Below are 15,155 nucleotides of genomic sequence, written 5' to 3'. Positions count from 1 at the left end.
ACTCATTACATTGAGAATATGTAAGATGAAGTGGCCACCTCCTATATTCAGACAGGAAGCCAGGTGGAGTCATAAATACACCAACCAACCCACAAATAGTCAACCCCAAATTTATTCTGTCTACAAATAGTGCAGGCATCGGGTAGGGAGTAGAGATTGAAACAATAACTAGTACCTCAAAAGACCCATCCCATGGCCAACATCAGTACCTCACACTGTTAATGGTATGCAATTATTCTTGAAGACAGCAACATTGTCCCCTGAGAGGCTCCTCTTAGCAGCTGACTCAGATACAGAGAACCATAGCCAAACAGTGGGTGGAGGTTAGGGATTCTTACGGAAGAATAGGAGGAAGGATTATGTATTTTGAAAAGGGATAGAACCTCCACAATAATACTTACAAAGTCAATTAATCAGGAGTCCTGGGGTTCTCAGACTCTGAACCACCAACCGAAAAGGCATAGACAGGCTGAGCCTAGATCTCGCCTCTCATATGTAGCAGATGTGAAATTTGACCTTCATGTAAGTCCTGGACAATTGAAGCAGGTGCTATCCCAAATGCTACTGCCTTTCTGTGGTGAGATATAAGATATTTTGGGTTTAGAATCCATCTTAGAGAACCTGATAAGGCTTAATTCCAGTTAACTAAAAAACTGGCACCTAGCAACAGTTTCCAGCTTACTCTCGAATAAATGTGTGCCTCCAGGTTTCAAGTCTGATCCTGGCACTTGAATTCTGAACAACCACCAATCAGGAGGAAAAAAGAAGTTAAGTTTATGATTTGACTTCCAGTACCAGCCAATTATGTTAAAGGCTATAATGACCCCCCCCCCAGTCAAATGTGTGCCAGGCTAGAAAACCCTTACTTGTTTGGTTGCCTGTATAAATGCTTGCTTAGAACTATGCTTAGGGTTCTCTACCTTGCTCTCCTGTTGTGTCAGGGTTGACAGGGAGCACAAGCTGAAGCTTGAGTAAAGAGATTCTAATGTGATTGCATTGGAATCTACTCCTTGGTGCTCTTTTGGGGTTGAGGTATGCTTCCTGGCACAACACTATCTGATTCACAGTGGGGCCCAAAACTCCACTTATTTCTAGTGGTATATATTTCCAGAATCCCAGGATATGTATTTTAAAAAGTATGCAAAATATTTGTCTTAGAAGATTGTAGGTTGTATGAAACAATTCTTACCTCAAAACTGACTATAGCCCAGTAACATATTTAGATTATGTCACAATTTTATATTCTAAAATAAACATAGTTTTATAAAACATTTATACATGCAAAGAACAAAGAAAAATATAATTCAAGTCAAATTTAAAATGCATTGGTGGGTTTTCAAGAAAGATGGGTGCATTGAGACAGGAGAAGCCTGTTTAAGGTCCCAAGATGTTATCTGATATTTTTATGTCTTGGATCAATGAAAGCTTAATAAATAGTGTCCAATAATATTTATCATCATGAGATTTTATTTCAATTATTAGCTTCTAAAATGTTTTTCTATCTAGTATTATGAGGTGGTAGTTCAAATATAGTGTGGGACAAGAGGCTAAAATTATGTCATGAGTATCTGTTCCTAAAAAAGTCCAGTCTCTTCACAGATCTGAAACTCCAGTATGTCAACAATTCTCCACAAACACTTACTCCTTCAAGAACATTTTAGTTCACACCCAGATACAGGCTCCTTACAGCAATTCTTTTTCACAGGAGAAACCCTACATTTCTTTCCTCATCTGTAGTATAAGTGCTATTATGGTTAGAGTGACCAAGTGGAGGACATTGGAGTTGCTTCTACCATGGAAAATAGTGAATCAAAAACAATATCACATTCACAGAGAGATTAAAGAAGTCAATGCCAATTTCAAGGGTTAAAAAGATAGATAATGCTTACCCCACGTAACAGTATATATTATTTGGTCTGTACAGAATATATCTGAAAAATTCCATGGTAGAGCATTCATCCATGAAGAATGACTCTTGACTATCATTAACTCAGTGAGGAAGTGACTCCAACTGCAATTGATAAAGCAGATGTGATTCCTTTTCTTGGGCAGATTGCAGATTACAGATTATCTTCTGTTACCTATAAGCAGACAGTGACCTCACAAATGCTTTTAAAAAATACTTGTTCACAAGGCCCACCCAAAGCAACTTGTATTTATTTATTCAGCAATTTATTGAGCAATGCTTGGAGAAAATCTTTACATCTCTACCTCAAACTATATTAGTTTCCAGTCCAATATCATGAATTAGTTCAAAATGATCTTAATCCCCTGCCTTCACCTCAAAATATGCTGGTCCACTAGACTGATGACAGTATACTGCTTGGTCCAGATAAGCAGATAGTAGCAGCCTTTGGAGACTTGTTGATAAAAATGCATGCACATTAGAAAATGGGAAAATAATTCAAACCAAAATTCAAGGACTTTCTTCCTTGTGAAATTTCTAGAGTCCATTAGTTTGGAACATATAGAAATATCCTTCCAAGGGGGAAGATATATTGTTCTACTAGGTCCCTGCTACTACCAAGAACAAAGCAGAATGCTTAGTGGGACTATATAGATTCTGGAGACAACACATTCCTTAAGTGGGTGCTTCACTCCAGCTCATATACAAAGGCACTTGGAAAATTTCTAGCTTTGTATAATACTAGAATAAGATAAGACTCCTCCATACTTCTATATTATGGTGCAAGCTTCTTTTCTATTTGGGCCAACAAAGTAACAGATGAAATTTAGCTGAGGTTTCAGTAGCAGATAGGGATCCTTTCATAGCTTTAGTTGGTCCCTATATGGAAAGCCTTTGGGATTTGGGATCATGACTCTATCATCATATGCAAGGAAATAGTCTCTCCTTGAGAGACATCTGTCTAGTTTTCATTGAATCTTAGAAGTAACCAAACCTCTAGATAATAAAATTGCTTCAAAGATTAGGAATTCATGGGACATGCCTCAACATAATAAAGGAAATTTACAGCAAGACCATAATCAACATCACCTTAGATGGAGAGAAACAGATATTCCACTAAAATCAGGAAAAATGATGTCCAATTTCTCCTTGCCTATTCAATGTAATACTACTAATAAGGCCATAATACAGGTGAGGTAGAGCAAGCACATACAAAAATGAGAGGGGTCAAAGTGTCTGTATTTGTATATGATATGATAGTCTTATTTCAATTCTTGGTTGTTAACCTGACTGCATCTACAATTAACTAAAACACAAATGATTGGGCACACCTGTATAATAAATTTTCTTAATTATGTCATTTGAAATAGGAAGACCCATTTCTAAACTGGGTCTTTGAGGCAGAAATGTCCACCGTTAGTCAAGACCACACTTTCTACTGTCAGCTTCATTAGAGAACATAGAAGGAAGAGGAAAGCTTGCCTTCTCTTTTCTTCCTTGCTTTTGGTCTTACTAGCAACCCCACTCTTTCACTGGCATTAGAGCCCACTTCAAGAATCTTGCATATATGAGGCATATGAGGCAGCTGAGGCATCCAGTTTCATGAGCTGAATAACTATTGAATTCTTGGACATTTGGTTAATAAATGGACAATGTTGATTTATTTGCACTACAGCCTGTGAACCACTATAATACATATCCATTTTATGTAAATGTAGATTCATTCTGTAAGTCCTGCTTCTCTAGACAACACTGAATAATATAGATATTATACTATGTGACTCTAAAACAATTGTTCTCAACCTTCCTGTTGATGTGACACTCCAATACAGTTCACTATGTTGTGGAGATTTTCAAAGTGAACCTATTTTTGTTGCCCCTTCATAACTGTAATTTGTAGGGTTAGATTTTTAAAAGAATAATTTAGGGTTCTTGAATACTTTAGTGTTCCTTATAGTGCAATGAAAAGAGGTAGGGGTAAAAGAGTTATAGAAAAAGTAGATTTGAACCTGTTTAGGAATAGTCCTTTGCAGTGACTAAACACATTGTTGTCAGGATACCAACCATCCAGTCCAATAGTAAGCATCAAACATAAACTGGTAGCCACAGTCCAATCCAATACCAAACAGCAAACATGAATCAGTAGTAGTGGCTAGATCAAGCATAAATCACAAGGCTCAGCCAAATCTTTACCAGTTAAAGGAAGTAGACAGAGACCATTGGAATACCACAAGAAGTTCTTTGCCCCTTTTTTTCTCTACCAAATGAAGTCCAGAGAAGACCAACAAAGTGTTGCAAGACATAGCAGTACAAAAGCATCCTTTCACTGTCTGTAGGATGCCACTAATACACATTCCATGCATCACTGTGCCTTATGAAGGATCTGCTTCAGCAAAACATCCTCTCAGAAGAGGCTGCCAGAAAAACATCATGTGAAACAACTGAGTTTCTCAAGAAACCAGAAATTTCCACTTCAGTAATTTTGCTGTTGTGATGAATGGTAATGTAAATATCTGATACTTTTGATGGCTTTCAGCAATCCCTGTTTAGAGGTCCATCCACCCACAAAGGGCGGGAACTAAAAGGGGAGTCGTTCCTCTAATATTTCCATGAAGAAACTCCTGCAGTTGATAAATACTATCAGCAAATTCACTGAAGACAGAATTAGCTCACAAAAACCCATAATCTTCCTATATAATCCAAATGGAATAAAAATAATTCAGGGAATCTACACTTTTAACATTGGCCTTTAAAAGTATTAAATATTTGGAAAAAAATATAATTTGTGAACTGAAAGACTTATGTGACCGATGTTGAAGAACAAAACTGAAGAATATATTAAAGGAAGAAACGACCTCCTATGCTCATGGATCAGAAGGATTAATATAGTAAAGACATCCATTATACCCAAAGCAACCTACAGATCAATGCAATCCCCATAAAAACTTCAACATAATCTTCACAGAACCTGAAAGGATAATTCACAACTTCATATAGAAATACAATAATTAAAAATAAAAATATAAAATGAAACAAAAAAATCAGGATAGCTAAAACACTCCCAAGAACTTCTACTTGTATTGTTATTCCATATACGGGAGTAGAAAGACCACTGATGTAAATCATCATAGCTAAAATAATTAAAGAAAGTGATTAATTAAAGCTTTTTTAGTGTTAACTGGCCTCTTTCCACCGAATTAGTGTTTGAGAGTTCACTATGGCTGTGATAAAGACAAAGATTTTATAGCTCAGGGGTAGGAGGTTTCCAAATGGGGAATTCAGCAGACAAAATAGGAATGATTACAATAACAGAATAGAAAATTAATAAGTTAGACACTCCTGAAACAAAGACATGATTGTAAAATAGGACAAATATGCTAGTCATATAACCTTTTAAAACAAAAATAGTTGTGCAGGATGTTTATATACAACTTTTGAAACAAATACACAATTGTCAATCATTTAACAGGCAGGACAGAATCACTTGTAATGGGGTGACAAGTGGGCATAGTTTAATCCTTAAGAAACAGAACTTTATTCTCTAGGATCCTCCCAACGTCCTTCTTCCTGCCTTCTTCCTACCCGTTTCCATTCTTTCTGCTGGCTCTCAGGGCTTCAGTCCTTTCCCCCACCCAATACCAGATCATGTTCCCCTCCCTTCTGATCCTAGTTCCCTTTTCCTCCCAGATCCCTCCATCCCTCCCCTTTGTGGTTGCTTTCTTCTACCTCCCAAGTGGGACTGAAGCATCCTCACTTGGGCCATTCAGTTTGTTGACCTTTTTGAGTTCTGTGGACTGTATTTTGGGTATTCTGTGCTTGTTTTGTTTTGGGGTTTTTTTTTGTTGTTTGTTTGTTTGTTTGTTTGACTAATACCCACTTATCAGTGAGAACTAATAATGTCCTTTTGTGTCTGAGTTACCTCACTCAGGATGATATTTTCTAGTTCCATCCATTTTCCTGCAAAACTCAGGATGTCCTCATTCTTAATAGCCTAGTAGTATTTCAATGTGTAATGAACCACATTTTCTGAATCCATCCTTCTGTTGTAGGACATCTGGGTTGTTTCTAGCTTCTGGCTATCACAAATAAGGTTGCTGTGAACATTGTAGAACACATACTCCAGTGGCATGGTGGGGGACATCTTTGGGATAGTTTCCCAAGAGTGGTATTGCTGAGTCTTTAGGTAGATCAATTTCCAATTTTCTGAGGCACAGTCAAATTGATTTCCAGAGTGGTTGTATCAGTTTGCAACCTCACCAGCAGTGGAGGAATGTTCCTCTTTCTCCACATCCTTGCCAATATGTGTTGTCACCTGAGGTTTTTATTTTAGGCATTCTGATTGGTGTAAGGTGGAATCTCAGGGTCGTTTTGATTTGCAGTTCTCTGATCAGTAAGGACTTTGAACATTTCTTTAGGTGCTTCTCAGCCATGTACCAGAGACCTGGAAGGTGGCAGACTCTAGTGACTCAAAGGAGGGGACCCCATATGCCCTACAGTGGAGAGAGGGAACTGGTTGAGCCCCCTTTAGCAGAAAGACAGGACATCAAGGGGGGGACAGGGTTGCTATCCCATAGTCAAACTCTGACCGTAATTTTTCCTGTCTGAAAGAAGTGCAGTAGTGGAAATGGAGAAGACTCTCAGGAAAAGAAGGTTCAGTGACAGGCCCAAATTGGGATCCAGCTCAAGAGGAGGCCCCAAGAACTGACGCCATAACTGAAGCTATGTGACCTTCACAAAAAGGGACCTATCATGACTGCTCTCCAAAAGACCCAACAAGCAGATGCAGATTTGTGCCCCCAACCAATGAATAGAAGCTGCTGACACCTCTGGTTGAATTAGAGAAAAGCTGAAGAAAGCTGAGGAGGAGGGCAACCCTGTGGAGGAGCAGCAGTCTCAATTAACTGAACACCTGAGATCTCTCAGACACTGGATCACCAACCAGGCAGCATACACACCAGCTATATGCGGCTAACAGAGAACTGGATTCAGTCAGCGAAGATGAACCTAACCCTCCAGGGACTAGAGGCCCCAGGGAGTTTAAAGGTCTGGTAGGGTAGGGACAGCTTCAGAGACAAGGGTGCTGGGAGGAGTATGGGATATGGAACAGTTGGTGGGTAGACCAGGAGGAGAATAAAATCTGCAGTGTAAATGAAATAAATAAATACAAAATATGCACCATAAAAGAAAGTGTAAATAGTGGTAATGCAGTATATACATGTGGCATACTATCAAAAATAGATTTAATAAAAATGTAAAAAGTAGAAAATGTTAAAAAGGAAATAGAGGTTTAATGATAAATAGGAATTAATCTAAATTTTTTTCTTTACTATATGATGGCTTTAAGCCTAAGATGAAGGCTGACTGGTTCTTCAATATTACCATTATAGATTTCAAATTGTACTTTAGAGATATAGTAGTAAAAAGTCATGGCATTGGAACAAACCAGACACATTAGTGGAATTAAATTGATAACCCAGATATAAGAAAATATCCAAATGAATACCCGTTTTTATGAAGTAAGAAATAAACAAGGCAATAACAAATGGTAGTGGTCAAACTTAATGTCTGTATGCAGAAACATGCAAGTAGATCCATACTTATTACACTACACAAAACTCAACTCCAAATAGATCAAAGACCTCAAAATAAGACCAGACACATTTAACCTGACAGATGAGAAGGGTGGGAGTAGTTTTGACCTCATTTACACAGAAAAAATCCTTTTAGAACAGAATACTGATTACACAGGACCTAAGAGCAACAACTATTAGATGGGGTCCTGAAAAACTAAAAATCTTTTGTGTGGCAAAAGACACTATCATTCAGACTAATTAGATAACTACAGAATGGGAAAAGATTTGTACCAACTACAAAAGCCCTTGTAGAGGGCTTTTCTCAGGACTTCTGTAGTGCTGACAAAACATGATGAACAAAAACTAAGTTGAGGAGAAAAGAGTTTATTCCGCTTATACTTCCACATTCATTGCTATTCATCAAAAAAGAAGTCAGGCCAGGAACTCCCATGGAACAGGATATTGGAGGCAGGGGCTGATGCAGAGGAGAGGGGTGATGATTACTGACCTGCTTCCCCTGACATGCTTAGCCTGCTTTCTTTTTCTTTTTTCTTTTTATGAATTCTGTCAGTATATCTATTTTTATATTTTTGCATTTTTAATGGATATTTTATTTATTTACATTTCAAATGTTATCCCCTTTCCCCGTTCCCTCCCTCCCATCCCCTCCTGCTTCTATGAGGATGTTTCCCCTCCCACCCACTCATTCCCACCTCACCACCCTGGCCTTCACAAGACTAAGGGCTTCTCCTCCAAGTAATGCCAGACAATGCCATCCTGTGCTATATATGTGGCTGGAGCCATGGATCTCTCCATGTGTACTCTTTGTTTAGTGGTTTAGCCCCAAGGAGCTCAGGGAAGTTTGGTTGGTTGATATTATTGTCCTTCCAATGGGGTTGCAAACCCCTTCAGCTCCTTCAGTCCTTTCTCTAACTCCTCCATAGGAGTCCCTGAGCTCACTCTAATGGTTAGCCTGCTTTCTTGTTGAACTCAGGACCACCATCCCACAATGGACTGGGCCCTCTACCATTGATCACTAATAGGGAAAATGCCTTACTCACTATGATTCATCTCTTAGAGATATTTCCTCAATTAAGGGTTCTTCCTCTCTAGTAGCTTATATCAAGTTGAAAGAAAACCAACCAGTATGGGGCTAATATCCAAAACATATAAAGAACAGAAAAAACTTAATAACAAGAAAACAAAAAGATTAAATTAATAGTGGGTACAGACCTAAACAGAATTCTTAAAAGAAAAATCTCAAATGGCTGAGATACATTTAAAGAACAGTCAACATTCCTCATCATTGCTGTGATGCATAATTAAACTATTTGAGACTTAACCTTATATTGGCAGAATGGTCAACGTAAATAATAGCAATGACACTTTACACTGGCCAGGACGTAGAGTAAAGAGGATACTCCTCTAATGCTGGTGTGAGGACAAACTTATACATTCATAGTAGAAATCAGAAAATTGAAATCAGTAAATCAGGAAATTGAGAATAGACATAGTTAAACACGCTGCTTTACCACTAGTGAACATATACCCAGAGACTAATTCATCCTACTACTGAGACCCTGCTTATTCGTTATATTCAGAATTTGGAAATAAACTAGGTATCCATCAACAGGTAAATAAGTAAGAAATGTGGTTCATTTGCATATTAGACTATTATTCAGACATTAAAAGAAATGAGTTTGCAGGAAAAAGGATAGAACTAGAAAACCTCATTCTGAGTTATGGATTCTGAGTTTGTAACACTGACCCAGAAATACAAACTGGATATGTGCTTATATGTGAATTTTGTTTATTAAGTCATTCATAAGCACATCAAAATCCACATAACCATATAGGTTAGGTATAGAGTAAGGGAAGGTGGGGAAGAGTGGATCTCCCTAGGAAGGGAATATAGAATATACAGATATGGATAAATGAGAGGACTGAAATTAGCATATCAATTGGGAGGAGGAAGTGGGGCAAGAATAGAAGTGTTAAAACTGAAGAATATTAAGGGTTAGATAGAAACATTACAGTAGTAATTTTAGATCTAAATGAAATCACAAAATAATAGGGGAAACAGTACCCCAAATGAAATTTCTCATTACCAAATGAAGCTTCCAATACTAGGAATTGTCTATATCTCATGATGGTGTTGGCCAAAGGGAAGTTTAAAACAATGCAAGATATATTCAAGGCTATTTTGTGCTCTCTACAACCTGATGTTAAGACCTTATTCCTGAAGACGGCACTCACACAACTCATTGAACATAGAAAAATCACTCTGGTAACTAAATTGTTCACATCTGTGGATGAAGGTTTATTGCGTTCGAAGGTACCGTTCGAACCTAGCCACAGAACCTTCACTTTACAATGGTGACCAGCTTGTAAGATGTGCTGGTGCAAAGGTGACACAAAGCTTGTGGGAGTAACAAACCAATATCTGACTTGATTTGAAGTATGAAATCCATGAGATCAAATCCATACCCAGTACTGCTCTGGTTTCAAGGAAATAAGACTATTGTATAGGCCTGGGACCGAGAAGAAAGCCAAATACTAGTGTTCCTGTAAAAGAATGTAGCAACAAAATGACACCAAATGACAGACTGCTAGACTCATAGATCTGAGATCGTTCAACCATCATCAGAGAAGCTCCTCCAGCAGAAGATGGGAATAAATACAGAGACCCACAGCTAGAAAATATGAAGAAAGTGAGGGACGTTAAAACAGTCAGCCCTACATGGGAAGTCTCCAGCAAATTCTTTCTCTCAGAACACAGGTAACTCTGTGGAAGAAGTACTAGAAGACTTGAAGAGACAGAACCAATGGAGGGAACTGAGGAACAAAGGTCTAACCCAACACAATGGACACAGAAACTGTGCACCATGCCTAGGGACTGCACAGGTCTGGATACAATGGGGTCCTAGAACAGAAGTAGTAGATACTCATCTCCCACATAACTGAGATGCTATCTCCCTTTAATAAATACTTGCAAAAAATTTAGTTTTCTCCAAGAGAGTATTTTTGGAGAAACTATCCACTCTTAAGGGTAGACTCCATGCCATGCAAGACATGGCCAACACAATACAACCTTACTGGAGTCTTACTGATCCTTTGCATATATACATATATGCTAATATATTTATATATTATGTATATACATATATATATTTGCATATATATATTCAGGACTTCTGGGTTATATGAGATACCTGTGTGAAAACTTGTGTTTCTCTTTCGGTTCTGCTTTTGCTTTGGTACTTTTTCTTCTGTGTGTTTTGTCCTATTTTGATTCATTTATTTTTTCATTTACATTGTTGTTCATTTTGTTCTTTGGACTTACAGGCCTGCTTCTTTCCTAAAGAGAGAAAGAAATGGTGTCAATCTGTATCGGGTAGAAGGTGAGGAGGAAATGGAATGTATAAGGGAATTAGAAACCCTAATCAGATTGTGTTGTATGAAGTTTTTTCTCATTAAAGGAAAAGCATAAATTTTAAATGGGTGGGTATGGTGGTGAACATTTCTAATCCCTGAACTGGAGAGGCAAAGACAGGAGAAGCCCTTAGACTACCATCTTGATACGTCGCAGAGAAAGAAATGCTTTATTAAGACATCAGGTCAATGGAAACATCTCAACAATAGAAGCAGCAGGTGACAGCCAACATGGTCTCCTGGCTTCCATGTGCACATATACATACATAGTTCATCTGTGCAGAGACATACATACATGCATAAATACAGATACAGAAAAAACACATTTACAACATGTATGTGTATCTAAACAGTTTTTCTTTACCAATATTTTCATAAGTATCAAGGATTTGAAGTGCAAATAAACAGGCACATGATATTTTCATATAAGAGTCATTAAATAACTAGAAAAAATCAGGGACTTTAAATTCACATTATGTTTATGCATCCAGAGAAGTTAAAATTAGGGAATAGAAGTAAAGCTACAATAAAATATTTAAACTATATTTGATAAGAAAGTGTAGATTAAAAAGTCACTACTGGCAAGGATCTTCTTTTGTGTAAATGTAGCAGCAAGGGAATATTCATTTTACAAAGTAAGCAGGGGAAATAATTCATGTGGAAATATCAACTTATTGTGCACAGTTAAGTTAAAAACTCTATAGTACTTAACAACAGAAATGTCAAAAGAATGTATATGTGTAATACCACATATTTTAATTAAATCATATGAAGAATCCTGCTTTGCTACCTGAACCATCAAAGTTTAATTTTGACAGAAATTTATGCATTTATGTATTTATTCATTTATTCATTCATTTAATTCTCAAATAGTGTCCCACTCACAAACTTCCACTCCCCATTCCTCATCTCCTTCTCCTGTGAGATGGTGCTCCACCCCACTGTATCATCCCACCCAGGTATATAAAGTCTCTTCAGGGTTAGGTGCATCCTCCCCAACTGAGGCCAGACAAGGCAGCTCTGTTGGGGAATGGATTCCATGACAGGTAGCAGCTTTAGGAAGAGGCACCACATGTTGAGGGAATCCACATGGAGACTGAGCTATACATCTGCTACATATGTGCTAGGGCCATTACATTTTTTAAAAAATGTATTTTAGAAAAAAATAATTGGTGCTGAACAGAATGATTCCTTATAGTCATCTGGAAGTTCAGTTCCAGGGGATGTCATGATATCTTCTCACCTTTGTGAGTCCCAGGAGTGCACACATACATACACTCACAGGTAGGAATAAATAATAAATTAGTAAGTTTTTAAAGAAAAGAGAAAATTTATTTTTTAAAAAACCTCTGCTGGTGCTTTGAGTGCATGAGTTTTAGCATAATGATTATTCTGTTATCAGAACTGATTTGTACGAAAGGGCTAATTGTTGGATAGGCATACACCACAAACTTCTGAACCCTGAGGACGACAGGGTCATACATCCACAGCAGGACTGATGTGGTTGAGATGATGAAGTCCACCCAGTACATGACCACAAAGAAAACCACCAGCAGCAAGATGGTCTGGGTGGCTCTTTTCTCAGGGGATGCTCTTAGGTGTCTGATGCTATGAAGATGCTTGCATTGCCTCTGATGTCTGCACAAGATAATCACCATGTATGCGCTTGTGGACAGCATGACTCCTACAAGAAACACATCTCTAGAGGTTGTCACTGTAAAAATAAATACTCTGATGATGGAGCGCATGCGGACGAGTGTGCAGGATTTAGTAACCTGCATTTGGTTAGTCTCACTCACATTAGTAAAACCATGAACATAGAAGATCCGGCTACTACTGTAGGACAAACTGAAAGACCAAATACACAAGAAAACATGGATCATATATTTTTTCAGTTTTTGCTTAAACTTTGCCAAAGAAGAGGTACTGGGACTTATAGTGACAGCCTGGAACACACTCAGGAGGCAGGTGGTACAGATAGAGAGGCCTCTCATCACCCTGCTTATGTAAAAAGTTGCCTTACATTTGAAGTCATTATCAATGTTCAATGACTCAAATACATTTGTAAGCAAAAGGTCCCCTCCAATGAGGAACATCATTATGTGAATGAAGGTCAGTTGACAGGAGATCAAGTCTGTGGGCCTAGGTCTGTGACCTAGGATTATAAAAATGTAGAAGCAAAGAAGTGACATATTTGCTAGGATTCCAAGTCCAGCCTGGAAATAAAGGATATTCTTGAATGAGGACATAAGTGAAAATTGTATTCATCTTAAGAACATAGTGGAAGTTTTTTTCAAATATCTGAAAAAAATAGAGTATACATCAAGCTTGTGAAACACTGGATAATAAAATTAAATCCTCATTTTATCTTCCATGCTAGTTGATGATGGGCTTGTCTCTTTAACTTTCTGTGTTCCAGATTTTTCATTTCTATATGCCTTTCATGTATTGCCTATATACATACAATATTATGAACAGTAAATTCATTCACACATATTTATACAGAATTCATTATTTGCGACTTTCTACTGCTAAGTCTCAGGCCTAAGAAATCCAATTCTGTTTATTTAAATTGATTCATTTTATACTTAACACCTAAAAGAGTAGTGATGAACACAGATAATCACATTGGTAAAACTGAATAAAACTTATGCTGATATGGGAAATAGTCACAAAAAATATCAGGAAAAAAAAACCTGACAGGAGTCCATTATCTTACTGTGCTCTATTTTGTGCAAATATCTATGTTTTCATTCACAATTCTAATGAAAGAACTCTGCTAATTCATGATAATTCCACTATTTTAATTAGCAAAACATCTTCCTCAAGTCATCTATTTTTATGTTCCTTTTTCAAAGAAGTGCATAATCTGAATTTAAGACTAGATACAGTTTGAGACAATTTGTGTACTTTCTACATCCTGTAACCATTAATTATCATTATAAGTATTCATAGAGGGAGACCAGTTTAGTTTCCATCTCATCATAATTTATGGGACTGACTTTCAGGTTTAAAAAACTAACTCCCACCTATAGTGGCAAATACTGTTTTTATTTTCCTTTTGAATGGAATTATAAATTGTTAATAGAATAAGAAGTTATTTCTTTTCAGCCATTCCTGTTGATATTTTACCTAATTCTTTCTTCAGTATTTATCTCCCTCCACTCTCTAAGAAGCCCCCTTTCCATTTTCCTGTAAAGACACTTTGTGCCTTTGAAATTTGCTCCTCCATTGCTCCCATCCCCAGCCCCTATTCTGGCAATGGTGTCATTTTTTCCTTCCTGGTTTCTGTAGTTACTACCAATCACACCTGAAGATATAGCATTTGGAGCCTCCAACAAAAGGGAATGTGACATTAAGAGAACCACTATTTGCCAAACATTATGACAAACATGAACTTGCTGAAGATGACCAGATTGTGAGGCTGCTTGTGAATTTATAGTTTAAAACAGATTTCTTCCCATTCAATTAATTTGATTTAGTACATTAAAGTTAGCTTGTGATAGAGAAAGAGAAAACAACTACACTGGCCCAGATTTTTGTAAGAAAATGTTTGCCTAATTTTATCTTGCACTTCTCTAGTATAGTCCATATATGTATATACATGCATACATAGATGTATAAAAAATAATACAGAAGGTAGTGCCCAAGACCATCCTATAACATATCCATGAATAAGACAGCATAATTCACACATTTTATGTATACATAAATTTGTTCCTAAAAAAATCTTAATCTTGTAAAGGAATGGATTCATCTGAATCACCAGAGTCAAACATCTGATTCTCTTACCAACATAACATTTACAGTAGCTACATCATGATGTTCTGTTTTTAGAAACTCAAGTATACAGGATAAAGATGTAGCTCAGTGGTCAAGAGCACTGTTTGCTTTTGCAAAGACATGGGTTTGATTGTCAGCAATGACGTGATCATTCATGTACCATCTAGGACTATAGTTCAAGCAGATACATTGCCCTGTCTGACAAGGCACACAAGTGGTACACAGGTAATATATGTAGGCAATATATATATATATATATACATACATACATACATAAATTATTCAAGTAAAAAATACTTGATATAATAGATGCTAATAAGATAAAAGATATTAATGTAAAATGTAAAATTAGCCCCTTCTACCTCATAAATTGGCATCTTTATTTGGGACTCAGTGGAGTTGAGATTTAGTGGTAAAAAAGAGCAAAGCTGACATGGGTAAAAACACAGATATATGCATTG

General features: G+C 37.1%; 1 protein-coding gene across 1 annotated transcript; it reads right to left on the bottom strand.

The window, feature by feature from the left end:
• Positions 1 to 12,242: 12,242 nt before the first annotated feature.
• On the bottom strand, positions 12,243 to 13,160 carry LOC116903041 (vomeronasal type-1 receptor 100-like). The gene has a single exon (XM_032905343.1). The coding sequence runs from the start codon at positions 13,158 to 13,160 to the stop codon at positions 12,243 to 12,245; it is 918 nt and encodes a 305-aa protein (XP_032761234.1).
• Positions 13,161 to 15,155: the final 1,995 nt, after the last annotated feature.

This window comes from Rattus rattus, chromosome 6, assembly GCF_011064425.1.
Source record: "Rattus rattus isolate New Zealand chromosome 6, Rrattus_CSIRO_v1, whole genome shotgun sequence".
In the NCBI taxonomy this organism is placed as follows: Eukaryota; Metazoa; Chordata; class Mammalia; order Rodentia; family Muridae; genus Rattus; species Rattus rattus.
Note: the sequence above shows the minus strand (reverse complement) of the source record. Positions and strands in the feature narration are given on the sequence as shown.

Bases quoted from the DNA above. Each gene is read 5' to 3' on its own strand.
- LOC116903041 (XM_032905343.1), bottom strand. From the start codon at position 13,160: ATGTCCTCATTCAAGAATATCCTTTATTTCCAGGCTGGACTTGGAATC.